This window comes from Enoplosus armatus, chromosome 15, assembly GCF_043641665.1.
Source record: "Enoplosus armatus isolate fEnoArm2 chromosome 15, fEnoArm2.hap1, whole genome shotgun sequence".
NCBI lineage: Eukaryota > Metazoa > Chordata > Actinopteri > Centrarchiformes > Enoplosidae > Enoplosus > Enoplosus armatus.
Window position 1 is genome coordinate 15272089 of NC_092194.1, and position 25597 is coordinate 15297685.

A 25597-nucleotide genomic window follows, 5' to 3' on the forward strand; every position below is an offset into this window, starting at 1 on the left:
CCTTGCCACAGTATGGCTTCCCTGTGGGCATATTAGTCAATTCTTTTAACACGCTCTGCTGTGCCGGGCTCCGGATTAGTTTTTAATTACAGTCAATAGTGCCACAGTGTCACCAGCCACAAGCCCAACACAATATCGCCTGCAACAAACCTTTTTCCTCAGGGAGAACAAGGCGGAGAATCTGTGAGTAATGTACAATTTACACTTAGATTAAACCTGAGCTGATGCCATACTGAGTCACCAGCATACAAACACTTTAAAAAAGACCTTGTTTGTCATACAGTGGATTCTCAGTGGAGTTGTCTGTGGTGTTTGATGTGATTTGTATGTTAAGAAAATTGCAGGTGTCAGTTAAGCTAGAATTTACAGGAAAGAAAAATGCACAAAATGTCAAAATATTATATATTTTATATTATTATTATATAATATAATAAATTCCTTCCACCTTTAGTATGAGCTTGTAGAGAACATGTACGAAAAGGCTAACAAAATGAGTTTCAGTCTTAGCATTTCACTACTTTGAGTGCACTTTAACTGTGAAGACTTAATTGGATTAACAGGTTCAAGTGTGTTTTCTGTAGTCACAACATTGCTTCATTCATTCACTCATCACTCATTGATTTATTTCTTTGCAGAGTTGTGTTCATACCATGGCATGATCCAGGTCAGCTAATAACAGTAGTGCACAGCAGAGCTTGAAATCCAGCACACCATCACTCAAATACACACATCTGGAGTTCAAAGGACTCAGCAGTTCCGCAGTTTTCACGGTTGATTTGTGTTTTTAAATGATATTAAACTCAGTCTGGGCTCAAACACAAACAGTTGGAAAAGACAGGGATTCAGTGTTGTAATAGCAGCAGAGCTCAGAGAAACAAATAAATGAGAATTTGATTCAAAGATTTTCAGTCAGTGTGGGATAGAGAAATAGATAGGGGGCTCCCAGACTCCCGGTTTCTGAGGATATAAAATAATTGAGTGTGAGAAAGCAGAATAGATGATCACTTAGCTAAAAGAAAACTCTATCATCACTTCCAGGCTTTTTGGTTATGCACACAGTGTGGGTAAAATCTGCAGCTGAGCCCCAGAGACAGTATCCAGGTCCAGAGAGGAGCCGGAGCTGTTTCAACCTCCCTTCACCTCCACATATTAAGTGCCTGCATCTCTAATGAGGCAGAGTCCCCGACCGTGGCTCAGTGAGAGGCGAAGTGCAGCCTTCTGTCTGTCTCACAGTCTGAGCACGAGTTTATTCCAGTATCTTGTGGTAGGGGAAGAGGGGCAGGCCTTCAATGAAAGCAGGAATGTCCATGATGGCTACGGCATCCGCCATCTTGGGTGAGGCAAGAAGGAAGGTGAGCTTAGACACCTCGCCGTAGGTAGAGCCACTTAAATCCTCCTCTTTGCCCTCTTCTCCTTCTTGTCTCTTACCACCTTCCTCCTCATCATTCTCTTCAGCACCAAATCCCACCACCTTTAGGAGACAGGGGTACATTTAGTGTGTAGCTAAATGCACGTAAAAGGAAAGGAAAAAGCAAAATACCCCACACACATTCACGCATACTTAACAAGGCATTGCTTACATGCACGCTGAGTTTGCGGCTGTTCTGCCCACGATGTTCTTTGAACCAAGAGATCAGCTCAGACCTGGTCATCTGCTTCAGAGCCTCGATCTACACACACAGAAACACTGATGGTAAGCACAGCTCAGCTGGAGGAGAAAGCGGAGCATCTAGCAGCTGAAGAGCCAGATATTTCCCTCAGACGTTGGTGGAGACCAAACCAAAGCTAAAAAGTTGAGTAAATATTGGACTTACATTCATAAGGTGGGACAGCCACTGCATGTGTTGTTTGCTACCACGTTACAAACATTACATATTTTGTCTGTTTTCAAGCTCTTTTGCCCTCTAGTGGACAAAATGCAATTAACAGAGATTTAACATATTTAATTTGGCAATATTAGGAGTGAGAGTTGCCACAACATGTTGTCAGGAAGGTGGTATATACAATATGTATTTGTACAACACTTGGAACTTGGGTTCAGGTTTGTTTTGTGTGTTTGATATTCCAAATAAATTGAATATAAATGACGAAGATGATGAAGGCTGGACCAAAAAAAAAACCCTAACCCTAATAGTGCATTAAGTTGTCAGAGAATGCAGTAATATTCAGCAATAGAATACACCCACACACATTACACTGCCATGTAAAAGTCTATTATTATTATTTATTTCATATATCTATTATACATATAACGGTCAGTGGTAAGGGAATTATTTAAGAGTCAATGCATGCTCCCCAAAAGCATAAAAGATGATGTATGCATTCATTCGTCTAAAACATTTGTGTGTGTTTGTGTTGTCCTCACCTCTCTGTTGAGCCTGTCAAACACATACTGCTGTGTAACCACCTCGGCCCAGTTCCTGTCCACCTCCTCCCCGAGGTGTGTGTCCTCACACTCCTTCAGCTTCACTAAAGCAGTCACCTGTACAACACACACACACACGCGCACACACACGCACACACACGCACACACACACGCAGCACACACGCAGCACACACACACACACACACACACACACAGTTCCTACACACTGTTTTGACTTCCACAAAGTACTTGAGAATTCAAAGTGCAACAGCAGATGTGAATGTGCGGCTCGGTCTAACATGGTTAGGAAATGTGTTATTAATCCACCAAAGAAAATCAAAGAGCAACTTTTGACTTTTCTAAAACTTTTTGGTTATGCACCATTTTCTCTAACTTTTCTGCTTTTCCAGAACAGTGAAGGAACTCACAAATACACAAAATAACACAGACACAGACACAGACCTGAGTATTAAAGGCCTCCTCAGTCAGCGAATTGAGCTTCTCCCCAAATGAAGCCAAGAACTCTTCAATCTTTAACTCCACCAGCTCAGTACTGAGAGAGAAAAGTTCATGAGAGGTACGAGATATATTATAGGCTACAGGGTGTATTTGATTCCTTTAGTCATTTATCAGCTCCACTCGCTTCTCTTTCCAGGGCCAGATAGATAAATTGTAGCTTTGGTTTGGGTGAACAGTAAGATAAATTATACCTTGGTTTTGGGAAAGCTGTTAAGATAAATCCTATCTTGCTTTTGGGCGGATGAAAGGTTACGATTGTGTTGCAGACTCACTTGAACTTGGTGGCCTGTGTTTCCACGGTGACAGAGAAACCCAGAACGCCTGAGGTGTTTCTGCAGGTGGGGTAGACATGGTACCTGCAGATGAGAGGTGTTGAGAAGCAGATGAACAGAGACGGATCAAAATAACTACATGAGAAAGCGTCCCACCTGTCCTGACTTTACCTGCTTTGCACTCTATAATAAAAACCAGTCTGGGAAGCAGAGAATTGAAATTTAATCATATACTATTATTGAACTGCGGATAAATGTGAAAAGCATTGTTCCAATGTAACAAAAACAGAAAGTACATTTCCTTACACAACTTCAATTTGCACATAAAATAACTTAAAAGTTGGGAAAAGTTATATATATTGAAAAGCAAGAGTTACTGGTTTCATTATTATGTTCCCTTGTCCTATATGAATATATATGCATAAAGGTAGTTAATCATAACGATAATCATAATAATAATAATACACATTTCATACCAAAAGATGACAATACACATAAAACGACATATTCAAGAAATAAGAACATTTAATAGAGACAAATAAAATGAACAGTAAATCATTTTCAATTAATACTGTGGGTGAGGTCATATATGTAAAAGTTGATGTGTTTTAAGTTATCTCTTAAAAGTGATACATGTAAGTTTAATGGAAACGTACAATGATTCATATTTAATTTTGCCCAAATGTCATGGATTTCCTTTTAAAAACATAACTGCACTCACCCCAGAGTCTCTTTAGTTCGGAGGAAGTCAAAGCAGGGTTCCTCCATGTGCATCTGAACGACGACAACAGCAACAACAACAACTCCGTCAAGCACGGAGGAATGACAGAATGAATGGAGAAATGGGTGTAGAAACACTCACCACCAACAGCTCCATCAGTGTGTGTTCCCTCAAGGCCCTGAGGCCAGACTACACAGAAAGAAGAGAGAAAGAAAAACGGGAGTGAAATAGTGTGCGTAAAATAAATGATGCTATAATGGGATATGTTTAAGTCAGCATGTCAGAAATATGAAAGATGTGATGTAGTCCAGATGTGGTTGTACCTGGTAGTAAACAGTGACCTCAGAGTTGGCGTCTCCCTTACTGAGTGATTTGACCTTACAGATGTGGTTCTTCAGAGGAAGCTCCACCACTCTGAACATCACTGGCACCTCTGCTGGCAGCTTGGAGAACTGCAACTTTCTGCCAGAGAGGGAAAAAAAAAAACGGGAGGAAGGAAAGAGGAGAGAGAACAAAATAGGTAAGGAGGTGAAGAAGAGAGGAAGAAAGAACAGAGGAAGAAAGTTTGAAAGGAGGGAATAAAGGAAAAGGCATAAGTGAAGGAGGTGAAAGGGGAATCGTGGATTGAACAACTGAAGCTAATGCAAATTACTGTGTATGGCGGCAAACAAATCCATTTGATTGTAAAGCAGTGATGTTCTCATTAGGGAGTGCATTCAGTGTAATAGCAGACTTACTCTGTGACATACTGCAGGAACTGCTCTGACTCCTGTGGAGAAAATACAATAAAGGATAATGAACAGGTAGAGAGACGTAGAGTGAGAAGAGGAAATCAGAAAAACAAAAACAATGTCAAGTACACTCAGAATCAATTGATGCAAGTGCAGACATAGGCATTAACTGATTTATTAACTAATCAGCTAATTCTATTGTTAATCAATCTACTTGTCTGTGTACTTCCTGCTGTCTACTCACAGCACTGCTGAAGTTGCCCTGCACCAGTCCCTCAGCGTACAGCTCAGCCCTGAAACTCCCACTGAACTCCATCAGCTCATTGCTGGTCAGACCGGCCGTAAGAGCCTGATACTTCTCCACCATGGACCAGCGGGAGTGCTCCAGGATCAGCAAACGCACGTCCCTGAGAAAGAGGAGGGGGGAGAGGAGGAGTGAGAGAGAGAGGGGACAAAGAGGACGACAAGAGCAGAGGGGTTTTCCCAGCTAGGGATGTCACACATTTCACCACTAGACGGCATCATAGACTTGAAGATGAGTCCGAGAGTGTGATGGAAATGTCAGAGAGAGAAAAAAAAGACAGAAGGTAAACAACTCACTTGCCGAGTTTCTCAGGTTTAATGAGGATATTGAAGTAGGTTTTCTTGAGCTGCTCTGCGAACATGCTGAAGACATCAGGGGAGGCAGAGAAATCAGCCAGGTGGTCAATGATCAGGTGGAACAGCAGCTAAAGAGAGACAGAAGGTAAGATGAAGGATCACCATCATTATCGTGCATGAAGACAATGCAAACACATCTGTGTGTGTTTTTGTCCAGAATAAATACGAGACTATGCATGTAAGACATTATGTCCATCCAGATGAGCAATTTTACACTGATTGTCTGTTCAAAAATCAAGTAGCAAGAGTAGTTTACGCTCACGCTTATTTGCTTTCCTGCCAAGACTTAAATGAGAAGATTGATACCGGTCTCAGACATGACAGTGGTGTCAATCGTATCCCTTCGCTCTATACGCGAATAAGAATATTTTCCAAAGTGTCAAACCATTCCTTTAATGCTTTATTGATCACCATAAAGCCAACAATGAGACCAACTATTTAGTTGCCAGGTTGTGACGAATACCAGACCTTCACTCAAAATGTACAGTATTCCTTATTAAAGGCAAATTTTTATTGTCTGTCTCTGATCTATAAAGCTTTAATTAATGATTTCTTACAATGAATAAAGATGTCATTTACCACTTATAGACAAAAGGTAAAGAATGCATTTTAGAAAGTGGTATCAAATAGTTATTTTAGCTAAAATAAGTTAGAAAACGTAGACAATAATTACACAGGAAGAAAAGTCTACACCTCACAGGCTATGACAAGGCCTTATCTCATTCATATGGAGTTCTCTGTTGCACATTAAGGATATGCGCTACTGTGAAATATTACATTTATTGCATAATGTACAATTGAGCCATACATTGCCAGAAAGACTGTTTATTAATCAGTGTGTGATTTATGCATGTAATCATTTCTATATCTCTTTATGCGGTTTCTCCAGATGCGTTCACTCACAGGCAGTTTGTGGTTAAATCCTTTGACCTTGATGACCAGGCCGTGTTCACCGGCAACCAGTTTATACTCCAGCTGGGCCACTTCAGCCTCATAGGCCGGCTCTGCAAGGTTGTGCCCAAGGATGTTGACCAGCAGGTCAAACAAGACCACACTGGAGGGAAGGAAGGACAGGGGTGAAGATGGAGGAAGGGAAAAGATGGGAGGAGGAAGTTTGAGATGAAGGAGAGCAGGAAGGAGAAAGAAAAGGAAAAAAGTAGTTAAGTGACAAAGAGAAAGGGAGGGAGAGGTAGGAGGAGGACAGGAGGTGAGATGGATGAGTTGCAGAGCAAAGATGGAGAAAGAGAGGAGGAATCGAGACAGTTAAAGAGACAGGCAATATAGAAAGGAAGGAGAAGGCAACAAATAAGAGCAAGAGTGAGGTGAAGGGATGCAGGAAGGAAAGGAGAAGGAAAAAGAGGAAATAGAAGTAGGGAAGGACAGAGGGTAAGAGGGAAGTAAAAAGGATGTGATGAAAAGGGGGAAGAAATTGTAGGAGCAGGGAGAGAAAGAACAGATAAAAAAAAGAGAAAGGGATGGCAGAAAAGACAGGAATGTTAATCAGTGTTGCAGCAAAAACAAACACTATTTTCACAAGGTCAAATGTGAGGCTGAACTTACTTCTTAGCAGACTGCTGGATTACAGGAGAGATTATGTGGAATCTGATGTAGGCTGCAGCAGGAGGCAGGACAAACGAGTGTCAACACCTCCATCATGATGTTAAAAGTCTTTATGGAAACATCTTGCATGCTAAATGATGAAAACAGTACACACACACACACACACACAGACACACAGACACACACACACACACACACACACACACACACACACACACACACACACACACACACACACACACACACTTCACCTTTAGGGATTTTGAATTTGTTGTCCTTCTTGTACCACAGGCAGCCTCTGTCGCTGTCGGCTATCCGGACAGGGAACTCGGTGTCTGGGCAGTCAGAAGGCTTCAGGGTGAAGTCAGTGGCTGAGCAAATGCACATAAACAATAAAACATCATCATTCTACTCGGTACAATCTCATAAATAATGTGTGAGTTTCAACAATTCATTGTGTCCAGTTTGGGATAAACATGCAGGTAGTTGTCAAAACTGTAAAAGATGTTGCCCCCTCCTAAATAAATGATTCAGTAACCCTTGGGCCAATAAGTGAAGACGCATCACCTCTCCACATTTTATCAGAATTGGCAATGTGGACTCGGCTGTGGCCTTCCAAAATTTATATACAGAACACAATGCCAAAATGCATTAGCCCTTAAAGTTAGGTCAGAATGGGACCAGAGGAGCCTTGTTTGAGTTAAAATCGTGACCTTTAATCAGTGTACTCCGACTAATCCAATCAATGCAATCTGCAAAGATTTGTGGAACATGTCAGTCAGATAGATAGTGAAGGCTTTGGGGCTTTTAAAAGTTAAGACATTTCACACTTTTAGTCGAGCACATCAATCAGGTGAGTGTGACAAAAATGTGTCAAGTGGTGTCTAGAGCATTCAGACTGATTAATATAATAATATAGATTATAATATAATAAAATAATAACAGTTGTTATGGGTGGCATTTTCGCCACAGGAGCTGGTTCTGAGATCGGTAATCACACAGAATGCTGCGAGAAAACCACGTGCCCTTCATCACTGAAAGAAATCACCAATTCTTATTTTTACATTTACACATAGAAGTAGTAGTAGTTTACAGTTTTTGGGCAGTTTGTGTGAAATCTGATACACTGTCTCAAGCGATGTCACTTGGGTTAGGGGGTGTGGAGCAAGAAAGAAGCCCGCTCGTCATCTCTGCTTGAGGCTAACGGTTCGAGGTTAGCTGCTACTAGCATAAGGCACCAAAATCTCCGACCAAACTATAAAAAAGACGTTATCTCTTGTTCTGCTGCATCACTTTTTATCCCTATTTTTTAACTGTCCATCGCGAGTCGGACAATGTTATAGAAGTGCAATGCTAAGTCGTTACGAGTACTAAGATTAGTAATATTTACCGGCAATTACTTCGGTGTAATTTTTCAAACTACTTAAATGTCTTTCTGAATGTCAATTAGGCTACACTTTTACAGTAAGAAAGGTAGTGGTGTTAAAAACATGTAACTTACTACACATAAAATCAGTTCGGCTATGTGCAACCTTCTGATTGAGTTGATTGATGTTAACGAGTGATCTGTCAGGTTAGCAAAATGCTCTGTTGTCAAACTTTTCATTGAGCTAACAAAACTCGTGAAAGTTCAAAATGCAAAATATCTTAAAATGCAAAACGTTTCTCCAGACTGCATTTAAATTACAGCCCCAATTACCTCCCCCTTCTCTTCTAGAGAAACAAATACCGTCTGAATGACGGAGTGAGCTTGAATAATAACACTTCCATAAGATCAGTGACTAACAGGGGAGTGTTATAGATGACAGAATACATTGACCAAATCGCACTGTTCCTCCAAGCTTGATCGATATATCTGATTACTGTATTTGTTGGACGGATGAATGGAGAGCAAAAGTACAAACTGCTGGAGCAAGTCTTGTTCATGACCATCTTATTGGACACTTTTTGGATACTTGCAGCAGTTTCGGGCCACAACAACCCTCTTTTTTATTGCTCAAGTTTATTCACCCACCGATGAACTTGTTTTCAGCAGGAAGGTGGAGGTCAGTGTTCAGCTCCAGGTTTCCTGTCCACTGCTGCATCCACTCCTGCTGGATGTCTGCATGAAGGGGAAACATCCATTAGTACACAAGACATAGCTGCAGTTTATTCATGTTTTGAATTGAGTGCCCTAAAGGCTTCATTCCAACAAAAATTAAATATTGGTTTTAGACATTTTTTCATTTAAAATGCTGTTCCAACACTATTGTTTGCCATCTAAAAGACAGAGATAAATGTTGGCATTTCTACTGCTGGTGGTCTGCATTACATCAGGCTGAGTATCACCACACAAGGGGAAAAAGACAAAGTATTCACTGAATGCCTACATTGTGGGAAGGAGCCGAGGAGATGTTACACTGACAGTAAACAAACACACACACAGAAACACACCCTCCATGTTGTATTGTGTGCCAAACCACTTCTCCCTGAGGGGACACTGGCCCTCATGTTCTGGTGACAACAGCATCAGGTTGGCTTTCTCAGGGGTGAGGAGGGACAAAGCGGCACTGATCACCTACATACACACACACAAAGTCAACTTTTCAGCAAAGAGAGAAGAATTTTCTTTGTTCTAAATTACTTGTTTATGCGAGAACAATTTTAGCTGTCAATCACAATAAGAGGCAGCAAATCTGAACTGAAGTGACTGTCATCACAGAGAATAAGCACAGCCACAATTTGAACATTTGATGCAAAATAATATCCACCAATCAAAGACAGTACCAACGACTCTAGCAAATATATTTCTGGCATATGTCTACATTTTTCCAGTTTTGAGTGACCCGTTTCATTAACATCTTTATCTAAAAAAAGGAAATATATGATTTTAGAATAAAAGCCTGAATTGGTTCACTCCCCGAACTACTGAACTACTTACTTCTGGGTTGAACTCAAACATCAGCTGATCTCCTGTCAGGAAGTCGTCTTTAGGGAACAGCTGCATGTTCTCACAAATGTCCTCGACGTACTCTATAGGGTCAATCTGACAAAGAGGAAATCATTCTCCGTGACACAATATTAAATTGCTGTTTGTCCAGAAAGCATTTAGCACAGCAACACATGAATATTTGGATTCTCACCTGCTCCTGATAGTGAAACTCGTTCGCCTCAATCTTCTGAATCTCTTCATATATTCTGAATGCACAAACAAACAGACTGAAATATTACCTTTATTCATCCCAGACAGAAGCTCAGATGTCACCAACATCAACACTCCTTAAGACAGATTAAGGAACAGAACAAAAACAAAAAAACACAGCTATAAATTTATAAATAAACAAACAAACTCGGCACATTAACCTGTCAGTATCCGGTATAATGCGGTATTAACTACCAAAATGCCAGACAGACAGAATATAGAAGCTCTGTTTGAGTTTTTTTTGTACAAGCACATCTCTGTTGTGTTGTTTTGTTTTGTGAGACTGTGTGTGTGAATGAAAGTGCCTTTGCTGTGGTCCAAGTGTCTGCAGCATCTTCAGGTACTGGAACACCAGGTGAGTAACCTGTGAAAGAACACACACACACCACACACACATTAGATGCTATAACTTAAAAGCCCTTCAGCTTTAATGAATCGTTGCCGCGTTCATTTTGTTGGTTTTTCACCATAAATGATGGGGGTTAAGTGAAACGTACTGTTAAGTTTTATAAATGACAGCAATTACACTGATGCAAGGCAGAGGCTGCCAATCGTGTTGACTATTGTTATTTGATTACAGTCATTAGAACGAGATATGACCATCATTCGAAAAAGGTGTCTTCATTTCAATACTAAACAGAAAGTAATGTGCATTTTTATTCGCCCACTTTTAGATGCAAACGTGTAAATGAAAATGTCACCACCGCCTTTGTGAATAAAGAGGAATAATTATTACTGTGAACAATAAGGTCCTCAGTCCTGACCAGTCTGTTTGTCAGAGGAGAATGCAGGAGGAGAAGTATGACATAATAATTGCTATATATGGAGTACAGACATCTTTACAGACATGTGAGTGGTATCAATCTACTCATCTAACTCTCGGCAAGAAAGCAAATAAGCGTCAACCTATTCCGTTTTAAGTGTGAAAGGTTTGTTGAAAACATATTTAATAACGGAAAATACAACAAATGATCACAGAGAGACCATACGTTTTATTTTCGTCTATTGTATTTTGTGTATTTTAATGTTTTTCTTATATGGATTGGATGGATTTATCATCATCAACATTAACTCGTACAAACACAGCCTTGCACTGGTGAAGTATCATTTTTCTGAGGAGCAGTGAGGTTCCTTTCGTTGCTTTCATGTTTTGGTGACTTGCTGTGTGCCGAGTGGATAGAAGGCACAGTAGACACTATGTCACCAATAATAACCCAGGGGCACACTGTTATTCTAATGCTGAGATTGATAGTGATGAGTGCTGTCCACCCTCGGCCTGCTGGACCCTCGACTCAAGTGAAGTTATTTAAAGAGTACGTTCAAAACCTACAAATGTTGACGCAGTTAACCATGACAACACTTAACTGTAGCTAATATGATTGGCCATGATTGTTACCTGTTCTTAACACAACCACCTACACAGTACACTGATCACCAAATGAGCCTCAGGTGTGTCACGCACCTCCAGCTATCAAAATACTAAAAGTATGCCACCTCGTTGGCGCTCTGTGCACTTGACTGAGTTTTGCCCCCCCACACTATAAGTCAGACTCCAGGTTCCTACTCTCTGAAAAGAAGAGTGGGTGATGAAGTGCTCTTGATCACAGTAAACAACATCCTCAAGGCTGCAGCCGCATTTGTACAGCAGTGATCAATGCAAGTTTGTTGACTGAAACATTTTTCCATTAAGTGCTTCAGATTAGAGAACAGTCCTCCTGTTGAATGATCGCCAACTGCCTCCCCTGTTTAACACAAGCATTGTCATAGCAACTGATAACACAGTTTGCTTCCCTGAAATTACCTGCTGTATTAATTAAAACAAGGCAAGGAGGCCAGCTTGGTCCATGCAGGGTACATCTAACTTATACTGCTGCCAGTCTCTGCTGAACAGACAGATAACATTTCAACGTCTGCACAGACCGACATACAAGAAAAACACTGATTCTCTAAGACCCAACAACAAATTATTTGGACTATGAACTGAAGATGAAAGTGTAAAAAGGCAGCTTTCCTCTGCTCAGTCGCAGTGTTTCCATGTATCCAGAAGACTTCAGAATAATAAAGGGAAGAAGAGTAAAAAAGTGAGAGATTTTCTTCACCTGGTAGAAGTTTTGGAAACCTTCATCTGTGAGGGTGATGGAGATGGAGAAGATAGAGTAGGTGGTGTTTTGGTCAAAGCCAGTTTCACTGTTTCCTCCAAACAAAGCCAGGGCCCAGCACCTACACACACACACACACACAAACACGAACACATTCAAAGTGAATAACTCTGATTTTAAAATAGGACTGCTGGTAAAGATTCACTCACTGCCATAAACTGGGAGGAGAATGTGCAGCACAGCTGACTGCCTCCAAGAAAGAAGAAGAAATAACACGTATCATTCTGTTATGCCTTTGTCCTGCCTCGCGTGCAGCTTTTCATTCATTTAAAACTGAAAAATTACTTGCAGAGATTTTAAACTTCCTTGAGCGTCCGTTCCAACATCATGTCTGCTTTTATCAGCATGCAGACATGTTCTAGCTCTACGATGATGCACTTACTGTAAAGGCGATGGTTGGTTTGAAAAGTCTGCACTACTGCATTTACAAACAAGTAGAAATGATGTTGACTGTTATGGATCGAGTTTTTAAATCTCTGAAGGTTTTCATACTGCACTGGAATTAACTGAAACAAGTGGTGAGTGGTGTGGTCTTATTCTGTTGAACAGTAAATGCAGTAAAACACTGCAAACACACTGGTATGGTCCTTTAAATTTGAAGGCATCTGATCAGTAGTGTTCTAAACAGTGTGTGTGAGGGACACAGACAGACAGACCATTCCCCAATTTCACTGAGGGGGACATCAATGGCCCAATTTCAAACCAGCCTCTCGGCCCTTGACGTCGTGATTGTCTGAACTCAATAGAAACAAACACTCTACTGCCTCAGCAGTTTGTTTGGACTGGGAATTGAGACCAAGTACACTCAAATTTCACTGTTGTCATTTATCAACAATTGAAAACAGCGCACACAGTAAATAGGAATATTCTATCAAATGCTCCAAGTGGTGCTGATGGTAAAGGGATTATTGGATGGGCTCTTGGTACTGTGGGACTACAAGGGGTTTGGCGAATCACTTTGCCACTTAACAACAAGAGGCTGAAATGCTGTTGTACAACCACATCCAGGGATGAGAATGTATGAATCACATCGTCAAGTGGGCTGGCAAAGTGTATAGTATGAAGATTGGGCTCAAACACTCAGGGCTCGCTCAGAGCTTGAAAAAGCTCATGTATACCCAGCAAATTGAAGACCTTTTAATTGGGTTTTGGAGGGCCCTCAAATCAGAAAAACAAACAGACAGAGGCAATAACACTCACTTCTTCCTGAGCACTGAGAGGATGCTTCCTGTGCCTTCGTGGCCAATCAGCCAAGAGATGTAGTGGAGAGGCTTCACTCTGAAAAGAGGAGGGAAGAGCATGAAAAGGAGAAACAAAAAACATTGATGCAATCCCTCTATAATCAGGGCAAAGCATGGTATCTTTTGGCTGGTCTAATTCTATGTTTATATGAAGAGGCACCACTTTAGAGAAAGGAGACAGGGACATGGGGGGGGGACAAACACATTTAATGCAATTTCTTCCAAATCAGGGGACAACACAGTCTGTTGTGGATTGTGTCATTCTGTATTTATGTGCCATGTAAATGTTACTGTATGTAGCTCACCTGTAGTATTTCTCCTGAGGGGGGAGGGCCCAGGTGATATTCAAAGCATGAACTTTCCGAACAGGGACGACTACAAACACATGGACACACAGTTAGGGAAAGAAAGTGAACTCAACTTCACTGCTGGCTTGCATTTCCTCAAGCTTTTCAGCTTGTGATCCATTAAGACAAAGCCATGAGCTTTACTATCCTTTACACCATCTCCTGACCCCTCAGATTTATTTAGAGGTTGGGAACCACTGCTCTACAGAACCAGAGTACACCAGATGTGTTCAGTATTCAGAGATGGACAGCAGGATTGATCCTCTGTAGAGTTGTAGTACCTCTGAAGAGCTTGTTAAAGGCTGGTGTGTCAAAGGGATCCAGCATTTCAGAGAAGTCTGGCTTGGGCACACCACTGTAGACACAAAAACAGAATTATGGGAAGCAAGAGTGATGATACTGTATCAATTAACATCAATTAAACACAGCCAATATGTCACCACATGTCACTAACATGTTTTAAACCCACCATATGCTTTTTCATTATTGTACAGATCTAATTTCGTGTAATTGCACTAAATATCTTTAACAAGATACAAGTGTCTCCAATTATTGTTTACATTTCACAAAAATAGTAACTTGTTTCTGTCAAGAATACCCCCAAAATGTTAACTTTTCACGTTTTTAGCTTGATGAAAATTAATTTAGTTCATCTAAAAAGGAGATAAATAGGCTTAAGAATATTTCATAAGCTCATAGATGAGAGAAATTTCATCAACCCATACAGGAGCATGTAATCCTTTAATTGAAATGAAAGCATTAAAAACCGGAGGTTATGTGGTTTTCGCATCTCAGTGATACGCATGTCGATTCTTTAAAAAACGCAGTGACTCATAGAGCAAGCAGAAGTGGAGTTCTGTGAGAAAACACTAATTCAGTTCGACTTTAGGGAGAAATTATCCCCTTTCAGGTGTGTGATGCTGAAAAAAAAAAAAAAAAACACGTCTGAGATGAAGAGAGCCGAGAGAGAGAGACGGAGGGAGGCTTGACATTTACATTTGAGCAAAGTCTCAAAGGATTTTCAGGCTCAATCTATATCACACCGGCACCTCATCACAGTGACTGAGAGCCTCTTCTCCAATACTCACTTGTTAGGCACCTTGCTGAAGATCTCTCTCACCCACTCCTCCAGAGTGTCCAGCTTCTCTAAAGGACAGACCGAGTGAAGGAGGATAAATTAGAGTTTGAGTGCGTCTCAATAATTCTGGATGAAAACTCACAATTGTGGGTTTGAGGGGGGGGGGGGGGGTGGAGGGCAATGCAGACCGTTTGTTTCAAAGCAACTGTGGTGTTGACTATAACTGAAGTTTTAAATACATTTAGCTAATAAAAGGCCTAATCCCTAAATTGTTTTGTGTAAATCATTTTATTATTATAGACTATAGTAACATTTTCACATGCATAATTGAGTTTAACATAGAGATGAAAGGTCAGCACTTTCTGGGTTTCTAACCAAATGATACTTACTATATATACCTGTTTTCACATTATTAAATAAGAACATAACATCATAAAAATAATTGAACTGCAATTTAGTTGTTGTAAAGTGTCAGCCTGTCCATATATAAAAAAAACTATTTGGGAGTAATAGGAGGTTCCAGTTCTGTTTTTCTTTGGCAGTGGGCAATCCTTTTTGTTTACACTCATTTGGATACTATTCATGGTCAGTATTTTTTCTGCAACAGCCATTCAATGTATTACATTACATTCTGTAATTTTATATAGCAGTTTCATTGTAACTGTCCCTCTGAGTCCCTCTTCCCTGTGAGGGATTCAAATTGCACACACAGGATTCATTGGTTCTCGTTGATAACAGCCTCCCTGTTTACTGAGCACTCTCCTACACTAGGCATATCGATGTCTACGGTTTCACTATTATTGATATGAAGTGACATTTTGGACACATGATCACTCTTCTTTGTGCAAGCATTCTTTGCTTGAAATAAAACACTCCTGCCCTGCTCGCAGCATGAGATCAGATTGTAAGCGACTGCTCACAGCATGATGGAACGAGGCTAATCATTGACTTTATTCTTTAATAAAACAATGTGATGGAATGAATCTTTTCAGCTCGGTTTGTTTGGAGGCTGTGCTGTAAACAGATACAGAAGTTGCTCTTCTTCAGCATTTCTAATGGTGTGTCATTTGGATGGAACTCTGGGACTAAAATCTTTAATCTAATTATCTGCTATAATCACTATTTCTATATCAACAATGGCTCAAATGACCTACAGAGTGTTATAGCATCTTTCAGCTCATTGTTTTGGTTTTGCAGCCCGCAACTTGATTGTTTTTTTCAGCTATGTCAGTGCAAAAGCTCTCATAAACCCACTGCACACTACCTGCCCAGCACCAAACGGCAGACAGACAAAGTTAGCAACTAGAAAACATAGTGGAGCATTTAGCAGCTAAAGAGACAGATATTTCCCTCAAGAGCTGGTGTAGACCAAAAACAGAGTTATAAGTAGAGTGAGCATTTGACTTAGATTTATTATGTGGACTCCAAATGAACGTTGTTCCATATCCACTGGATGTCTAAATAAGCAACTGCTTGCCACCAACTTCGTCATATCAACTTAATAATAGTCAGCAGTGTGTTTACAGCTTGTTGCACTGCCCTAAAGTAACCAAAATCAATGAATGCTGATGTAAAGTGGCATTGGTATTAAAATGTAGATGATTGTAGTTAAATCTCATGTGAGGAGGCAAATTTCAACTTTTTCAACAGTTTTCATATTTCCTTATTAGCTGCATCATTTTCCAAGTGAAATGTTTATAGAAACTTTGTCTTTGTCATCATGACGCCTTTGCATCACTTTACACCAGTTGATTTTCTAGGTGAAGACAGTTTCTAAAGAGCAATGGACGTTTTAACTGAAGGCAAATAATTCATCTGTTTTAGAAGGAGGATTTTTCTCAGCACAAATGTCAACACTAGTCATCAGCTCACTTGTATGCAGTAGTTAATTAGCGTGTAATATTTCTGTGCAACCCTGAAAAAAATATTTTGTCTCTGACTTTGTTTTGAGAAACACTGCAATTTGAGTTGATTCAGGAATGATTAACCACTGTTGGCTGAACTTGGAGGAAGAGAACCCTTATTAGAGCTGCAACTAATGATTGTTTAAATTGCCCATTAATCTACAGATTGCTTTTTCAATTAATCGTTTCATTTGTTGTATGAAATTATTGAAATCAATTAGATTGCTGTCAATCTACTAATAGACTGGTTCTTGGTGTATAATGAATGGAATAGATTTTCCTGACCTTTTGACTGCACAGCCAGAGTCATGTAATGGGCAGAGTAGTGTTTCTTCCAGAAGGCACGCAGTCGCTTATAGACATTGATCTTCTTCTTCTTTGGCTCCTGCTTCAGTGTCTGGGCATTCCCTGATGTTGTCACAAGTGAGCAATCAATTCAGCAGAACTATAAAACACTGTAGAAAATGGTTTACAAATGCAGCGACATCAGCAAGGAAGGAGACTTGGCATCTGTCTCAGTGCTCCTGTTTGTTATTGCTGAACATACCCCAAGGAGGCCCTGCGTGTATTATGTGTCCCAGCGGTTCTGTTTACCAACTCACCCCAGCAGAACTTGCCCATAGGGTGTCCAGGTTTGGCCAAACTGCCAAACAGCATCTCTTTCCTGTGGGAGTCCGACGGCTTAGCCAGCTGGTACTCTGAAAGACAGAAGGAGAGACAGAAAAACTTGAGACGACAGAAAAAGACGATGATCAATGGTGTGCAAAAGAGCTGCGTGAGGAGGACTCAGCAATGTGGCTGATGAAAAGTTTAACTACGAAGTGCAGCAGCTAAAATTTTTATGTCTCAGCACGGAGGAGTGATGCGCAGAGGCACCAAGACTCACCGCTGTCAACGGCCTCTACCTCCCTGTCAATGGCGTCTCGGATCATCAGGGGGCAGATGAAGAACTGAGCCCACCTGAGATGGTCAGGACAGAGAGACTTTAATCAGGGGCCACATACCAGCCAGAGAGAAAGGACACAGGTCAGACAGAGACAATCAGATGTAGACTGATGTACACAACAGACAGGCGGGCGGCTGATTGAGCCGGTAATGTTAGTACACATCAGGAGTCGGTGTTACACCATATTCTGTGACCCTTCAGATTCTGAGACATCAATAGTCTGTTCAGCTGCCAGTAACATTTTAACATACTTTTATCATCATACCAGCTATCAAATGAGGGCACTATGTTTGTTAACAGTTATCAAAATAAAGCATGCGATAAAGTATGATTAAAAAAAAAAACGTTATTGCAATATAGCTAAAATTCCGATCACAGAATACAGTGTAACACCGGTTGTACCAGCAGTTTGTAAGATTTGCACATTAAATTAAAACAGGTCGCACCACACAAACTATATCTTACGTAGATATTAACTAAATATTTAAATCCAGTAACTGCCAGGTGCAACTGTTGCATACTGTAGCTAGCTAACTGAATTAAGTGACAAAGATAAGCTAATGTTAGCTTGCAAATACCCGTGTAGCTAGATTGTAAAAGAGCTGGAATATGGAATAGGGTTAGAGTTGACACATCTGCCATGACACTTGATTACAATGCTGTTTAGTAACAATGTGAACTGGGAAGAATTTACATTACATTTCTCAAAAACAACACGATATACATTAGTCAGCTGAAATTACAAAACTTATGATTTGCACTTTAGTCATTTGTCCATTTCCCCCTAAAATGATAAAAGTTATGCTAGCTTATAATGCTACAGTGACTTCCTGCTTACTGTGCTACAAATATTTCCTTGCTATCAATTTAGCCACATATTGCTAAAGTCGTTAATAACTAAGACGTTGCTAAAGTTTTAATGATACAACATGATTTAGTAAATCACTAGTTTGAAACGAGCTAGATAGTTACTAAGAACTTGGGAAGACCTGGTCTGTCGATATCCAACACAGTAACAGTAAAGTCAGGACAGTGTCTTTAAAATATACAATACCAGGACTTCTTGCCACAAAGTGTTCAAAGAGCTATCATCTTCTAGTTGGTATGTAATAACTGTTTTTCCAAGTTTTTTCTCTCCTTTTCTTATTCCTGAGTTTTGTGTTTATCTGAAAATCATTTGATAGTTCTCAAGAAGTCCACTTCTTAAGAGCGACTGCTCAGAAAACAAAAAACCTCTGATCCTTCCTCACCTGTCAAGAGCCTCTTTGAAGCTCTTCCTCTGGACGTCAAACTGGAAGATGGTCCTCTCGCAGTCGGTGGAGGCGTTGTCGCTCCCACCATGCTTCTTGAGGAAGGCATCAAACCCATTTTCTGAGGGGTACTTCTCGCTGCCCATGAACACCACTGGGACACAACAGAAAAACAGTAGGGGGGGAGAGAAGAGAGAAGAAGAAAAATCCACAACAGCTAGTTGGTGATGTGTCTTGCATTTGTTGTTTTCTTATCTACAGTATGTGGATAGCTGGCCAAACAGACAGTGTGGCAATATATTTCCCACTGAGCCACAATACAATTTGATAGTATTTCTTCCAGATATAGTTGTAAAGATATCTCTAAATATTGCTGTTAACATTTGCTGACCGTTTTGATGACAGTCTGTAAGAATGCGCAAGGCTTTCTTTTCAAAAATGGGCCATTTAGGAACAAGAATCACATTGGTAGAAGAGACAGATATGACAATTTCTGCACTGACTGTAGCATCAGTAGACCGGAATGCAATTCAGAAGATAAGTTGCATTTCAAGAGATGAGAGCAACTCTTGCTTTTTTGGACCAGAAAAAAAAAACCTCATCGCAACAAGTTCCTACCCGTTCTCTGTTGCTTGGTAGAGGGTATTCTGGGAAATGTTAGAAATTATTAACTGAAGTAGAAGTAGACAAAACAGGTTAAGGAAAATAGGGTACACTAAATTATTTAAAATAGCAAAACAGCTCCCGGAAAAATATGGTTGCTGGGTTTTTCCTTGTTCAAATCCAAAGAGTCTAAGGATATAGGGTGTTGTATGTTGTACACATTCTGAGGCAAATTTTTGATTCATGAATTTGGGCCATATAAATAAAATACATAAAAATGACTTGACTTGATAGGTGGTAGAAAACAATGTAAGAGTAGCTGTGGGAGAATTAACCCTTGGCCAGGCAAAGAATTTCCTTTTTAAAGAAAATGACTTGACCCTCTCTGGTTGATTACTCACTGTGTTCCAGAAAGTGAGCGAGGCCGGGGAGATCACTGGGGTCGCTGAAGCTGCCAGCTCCAACGCACAGCGCCGCTGCAGACTGGCACACACAGGATACCATGTCATGTTTGAGTCTGGCAACGCACTTCAAGGATAAATCTGGTGACATTCTATGTTGACCCTACCAACAAGTAGGCTATTGCCTGTCTAGCTAAAGCCTGACATAGCTTATTCCTCTGCGCCATCAAAAACTATTAAAAGCACATGGATGAGCCACATGCACTGGGTGACATGTTCCTTCTTTACCACAAAGACATTTACCTTGTTCAACAATTAAACTGTATATTCTTGAGTGGTTTTTAAAAGACCATCTTCTTTAGGAACGATTGGGAATGGAGCTAAGGGCTGCAGATATGGCCTAACAAATTAATTAAATAAATAAAAATAAGCTTTATCCTTTAAGTCGCTTGAGGCCTGTATGCATGGACGTTTTAGGTGTACGTGTAGTAAAAAAAGCATGTGTATTTAATAGTACTATAAATAGTTTCCAGTTTGTGCTGACAATCTCTTACATAAATAATATCTGCATATCCAATTTCAGCACAAATCTCTTTAGTTTCAACATGACTCAAGTTTTTTCCTCTTCTGAGACATTCAACATGTCTAATCTGCTAAAAACTGAATGGAGCTCTGCATTAAAAACCTCAGAGTTGTACCTGTTTCTCTGCATTTCCTTTCTTCTTTTTCCCCTCATCTTCATCATCCTCATCACTGCCCTTCTCATCGTCGTCGTCTTCCTCAGACTCGTCCTCTGTTTCATCTCCAGATTCATCATCCTCCTCTTCCTCCTCCTCCTCACCTTCATCCTCTCCCTCGGAGTCCTCGTCTTCAGATGCTGCTGGGCCACTGTAGTCTGAGATGAGCAGAGCTCGCAGGCCGTTGTCCAGCACAATGTACCTGGAGGGAGCGAAGTCAAAGGTGAAAGCAGCACAGAGAGCTTTGAGAAACAGTCTTGTTGCATCAAGTTTTACAGCTTTCATTGTTTTTTCCTATTTTGTTTTGTGAAAATCAAATGTCTCTTTGCAGACTTCATCTTATACCCTTTGAGACTCTCTTCTTCTATGTTTTTTCACAGCAAATGTCTCTGTGTAAGCCCCACAGAGGCCTGAGGCACTGGTGTGTGCTTATAGCATGAAATCGTCTCATCAAACTACAATAATACTGTACTGATCCAGCTGGAAGAGAGGCTCGATATCATTTTTGGATCTGGGTTAGTGGATCTGGGTCATGTTCTCAGCACTTTCACATTCATGAATATGAGAAAACAGTATCCTCACATGTATATCAGTGCACGTAAAAAACACAGTAATAACAATGACAGAGAATAAAGTACAGAATAGAGGTAATAAATCATGAAACAGGGCTACAGTAAAATGCATAATTGAAATACTCAGGAGAATGGCCACATGTGGTATGAACACTTCAGTCCTTTACCTGTACTGTTTGGGGTCACTGGGGGACTTGATTATCTCGCCGTCTCCAACATTATCCTCTCCTCCTCCTCCTCCTCCTCCTCCTCCTCCTCCTGAGTCCCCTGCAGCCCGGCTCTCCTCCCGGTACACCGGGTCTGCATCTTCTGCTGAGGCTCCTGCTTGGACCGAGCCTGAGGAGTCACAGGCTGGGGCGTTTGTGGATTTGTTTGTCTGCGGCATCCTCGGCAGAGATGATGAGAATTTGGCACTGCGGGCTGACAGCAAGGTACGACCATAAACAGCAGGACATCTCGCTGACACCGGTAATTTACTCCTCAGCACGGCAACACGCCGTGTCAGCCTGAACAGAGCTATGATGAAGACCCTCCCTGACAGACGGGTATGGATGAAAGCTCAGAAAGCAATAGGACCGAAACAACACAGATTAACCAAATACCCTTTCTGTGGAAGAGGCCTATAGGTTTGAACCTGAACTGTCACACACACACACCAGCCAGCGCCCACAATACAGCTATTCACACAGGCTGTCTGGTGTTTTCGCCCTATTCAGCTAGATGTCAGCTAAAATACGACCCAGCCGGATCACCCCAACCAAAACCTGAACCCCTTATCTACATGGCACGGCACGACTCAACACAGCAATAGAGACCACCAAGAACAACAATAAACACAACCAAGAAGCAATGACTACAGTGCCCTTTACATACAGAGAAAGATAAACAGAAATGTGTGCTACAGGCTACAAAAAGACATTTAATGGAAACAAACAACAACAAATTTTCTTTAAAATGAGCTTTAGCGGGTTCAGTTAGTGGTCTGTTTCAAGGCAAAGCCAAACAGAAACTTTAACAAGTAGTTCATGAAGCCGGTGAGACAAGAATGTATCCGTACCTTCCTCCCTGCTGACAGCACAAGGGCCTGAACATAATGTGACTACGAGTGTCTCCCGAACAAGCAGCGCCGCGATTCGCTGAGAAGATTCGGCGCTTGTTCATGCCGCCCTCTGATTGGTTTTAGAGTTAAAGGGGCGTGGCCAGAACGCTAACACGTGTGCGCCGTGCAGTCAGGACTGGTTACATTGTAATAGCTGCAGGGACGGGACAGCGGCAGCGACAAGTAGCCACCTGGATGTAACTGGCAGCTGCTAGCCATCTGTTTATGATTATGACTGCTAGATTGAGAATATTCAACCGACCACTTGTCAAAGCCGGTAAATGTCATAATTAGTCATTTTATTTAATCTCCTCGGCTAATGTAACCGGTCAGAACTGAACTGGGTATGAATTGTCTTGTCAGCTAGCCACATGACAGCCACTGTACCTCATGGAAATTGTACCCCCCACATCTTAATGCACCTTTACAAGGCTCCAAACAGGGATGATTGGTTTACGATCCGCTAGGTGGCAGGCATAGGCCACGAGGGATGTTGGGCAAATTTAACAGCTGATTTTTGAGGATAGTCAGACATGTCGTTTCTTCCTAGGCTCCTATTAAAGGGCTACCAATCTGTTTTTATTCATAGAATTTCAAGGGCTTTCAATTATGTGTAAATGTATTAAGATTTATAAGTGATCCCATGAGACATCCAAGTAAGACAGAAAAATAAAAAGGCAAAAAGCAGCAGAGAAAGTGTTTATTTTAAAACAGTTTTGTAAAAGCAGAGCAAAAACTGAATAAACCTGAGGTGAGTAAACAAAAGAGAGCTAAATAAATTTGACCTACTAATATCAGTTACTTACTGTACCTCGAACCATCAAATCACATTCAGATGTTAAAAAACAAAATCTTATCATGAATAAGCCACATTGACATTTGTCCAATGCCCTTCCTCAGCTTCCCCTCTGCAGCGTGTTGGCATTTCACCCCTCCGCTGTGCCAATATGTCCTCCCCCTCACTCACCAACTCTCTCTCAGTCTCTCTGTCTGAAGCCAATCTGATTTGCCCCTGGGCTTCTGTCGGCAGAAAGAGGTGATAAACACCGCAACCATGACAACCGGCGAGCCAGACACACGCCTGAGTTCCTGTATCCTAATGGCTTTACTTGGCATCCTCTCCTCCTTTAATTCATCAAGTCCAGCCTTCACTTGAGCAGATATTAAGACACTCGGGACAGATGAAGGTGGCGTGGCTCCACTACAGTTTGAGCTGTCTCATCCTCGTCTAAAATAAGCTGATGGTAGGTCTATCAACATATGAGATTAAACAGTGTAAACACAAAAACCTCCACATTGCTTAAATAGAGCTCTATTAGTCACTGAATAAATATTTCCTCAGTCTGATTCAAATGAACAGAAATGTTAGCATATTGATTCCTCTGACTTGCTCTGAAGCAGCCAGAGAGAAAGTGAAAGTACTAAGCTCATTCTCACAAACATATCCTATTGATCACTAATGGAGCTTTTGTGAAAACACTAGGAATGATGCTCTTGTGTCAGGCGTACAGTAGCAGTGCTGGTGAGAGTACAGAGCCATTGCTCCCCTGAAATTACAAAGCTGTGGTAATAGCGAGGATAAGCAGCCTATTAGGACTGTGTGAAAGTGCCTTTACATGCCTCGCCACGTGAAAACTTTCAGAGCAGAATGGCAGGCTTGTGTTAGTGATTGATTGGTCAGGCCTCTGCAGACCATGAACTTCCCCTTTAATGCCAACACATATGGCCTTTTCATGGTAAGGTATATTGTGTTAGCGCGGCTACAACGTGAGCTCCACATTTCTACATTCTCTATGACTGAGCCCAAATTGAAGTTCAGATCTGGCACCTCAGGCCTCCCCAGAAAAATGTGTCTGTGAAAACACAATGTAGAATGCAGCCAGCTGAATCATTGTAGGTATTATGAATTTGTCCCCCTCTGTCAGCTTCCTGTAGAGTCATTGGAGGCAGCAGTAGCAGCGGCAGCAACGAGAGTCTTTACCTTAAGATTCCAAGGGGGCAAGGTTCCCAGAGCAACTGATTTGAATCCTAATTAAAACAGGAGATTCGATTAATTAGCTCAACGGTGTGTATATGTGTGTATGAGTGTGTGTGTGTGTGTGTGTGTGTGTGTGTGTGTGTGTGTGTGTGTGTGTTGCATGACTCTCTGAATGTGGCATGTGTGTGGGAGTCGGCATGTTCTCGTGAGTCACGGTGTATCTTGTGTGTAGTTATACTTAATGAGGAGGGGGTGTTATATGCCTATGTGTGTGTGTATGTGTTTATGTGTGTGTTCATGAGCCTGCGGGTAATCCTGTGAATCACTACTGTGTCTCCACCATGTGTGCTCATGTGTGCTCGTGTGTGTGTGTGTGTGTGTGTGTGTGTGTGTGTTTCATGTCTCCTGGGAGGCTTGTCCTTGCCTGCAGTACTACTGTGTGAATCAGAGGTGAGTCCTCTGGAGTTGCCCTCTGCTTTAATCTGGAGCTAATGACAGAACCACCTGCCCTCCTGGCCATTGCGCCCCCCCCCCCCCCCCCATATCTCTCCACTCTATCTGTTGCCTCCTCTCCCCTCTTCTTCCCCCCTCTCCCTTCGCCGTGCATCTCAGCCAGCCCTCACAAACCCCCAAATTCCCACTGCTCATTGCCTCCCTTTTACTCTCTCCCACAACCGGCCTGTTATTTTCCTTTTCCTCCTTCCCTCCCTCTCTTCCCTCCCTCTCTTCCACTTGCTTTCTACTCTTTCCCACAGAGTGCAGGGTGCCCTTGCCTGTCTCTCTGATTGCCTCATCCCGCTCTGTAACTAGAGACTGGGGGGCAGTGCGGGCCCCAAAGCAGCCAAGACACATGTTAAGGGACAGCACAACAGTATGTGAACAACATGTAGCTTTAAGGAGGTTTTGTGACCCGTGGATTGACAGGGGAGAGGAGTAAACCACGCTCTTACTCTTCTCAGTGTGACTGCTTGTCCTCGAGTCTTGAGTGTGTGTGCATTTGCGCGTGCAAGGCACTCCCCCTGGATATCTTGTGAACAAAAGCATAATTGGAGAGAGCTGCAAAAATGGGATGACCACTTCCTGCAATGTGTCCACAGTGGAAGACAAGATGGAGTGAGCAGGGAGAGGAAAACAAGAGGGAAGAAATCAAAGAAGGACTGGCATGTAAACCAGTTGGAATTGACAAGTTGAGCCCACAGGAGAATCAAAGGAAGAAAGTAAAGAAGGAAGAAAGGGAGAGAGGAGGGAAGGAAGAAAGGGGAGTAAAATAGAA

The 25597-nt window shown here is 41.5% G+C and overlaps 1 protein-coding gene across 1 annotated transcript; it reads right to left on the bottom strand.

The window, feature by feature from the left end:
- Positions 1-601: 601 nt before the first annotated feature.
- LOC139297228 (nardilysin-like) lies at positions 602-21632 on the bottom strand. The gene is made up of 31 exons (XM_070919799.1): positions 21415-21632; positions 20637-20877; positions 19939-20020; positions 18935-19088; positions 17625-17698; positions 17341-17436; positions 17024-17146; positions 14845-14902; positions 14038-14111; positions 13715-13784; positions 13369-13446; positions 12109-12229; positions 10315-10373; positions 9951-10005; positions 9749-9853; positions 9262-9385; positions 8843-8929; positions 7080-7199; positions 6829-6880; positions 6172-6322; positions 5209-5336; positions 4853-5015; positions 4615-4646; positions 4201-4339; positions 4019-4066; positions 3878-3930; positions 3157-3240; positions 2828-2918; positions 2366-2482; positions 1581-1670; positions 602-1471 (listed from the first exon to the last, which is right to left on the bottom strand). Exons 1-31 carry the CDS (start codon positions 21630-21632, stop codon positions 1247-1249), a joined length of 3312 nt encoding a protein of 1103 aa, XP_070775900.1. The 3' UTR covers positions 602-1246.
- Positions 21633-25597: the final 3965 nt, after the last annotated feature.

Coding starts and splice junctions, on each gene's coding strand:
- LOC139297228 (XM_070919799.1), bottom strand. CDS start 21,632: ATGCCGCAGACAAACAAATCCACAAACGCCCCAGCCTGTGACTCCTCA. Junction 13,785..14,037: donor CTTTAACAAGCTCTTCAGAG/GTACTACAACTC, acceptor ATGTGTTTGTAG/TCGTCCCTGTTCGGAAAGTT. Junction 9,386..9,748: donor TGTTTGAGTTCAACCCAGAA/GTAAGTAGTTCA, acceptor GTGTGTATGTAG/GTGATCAGTGCCGCTTTGTC.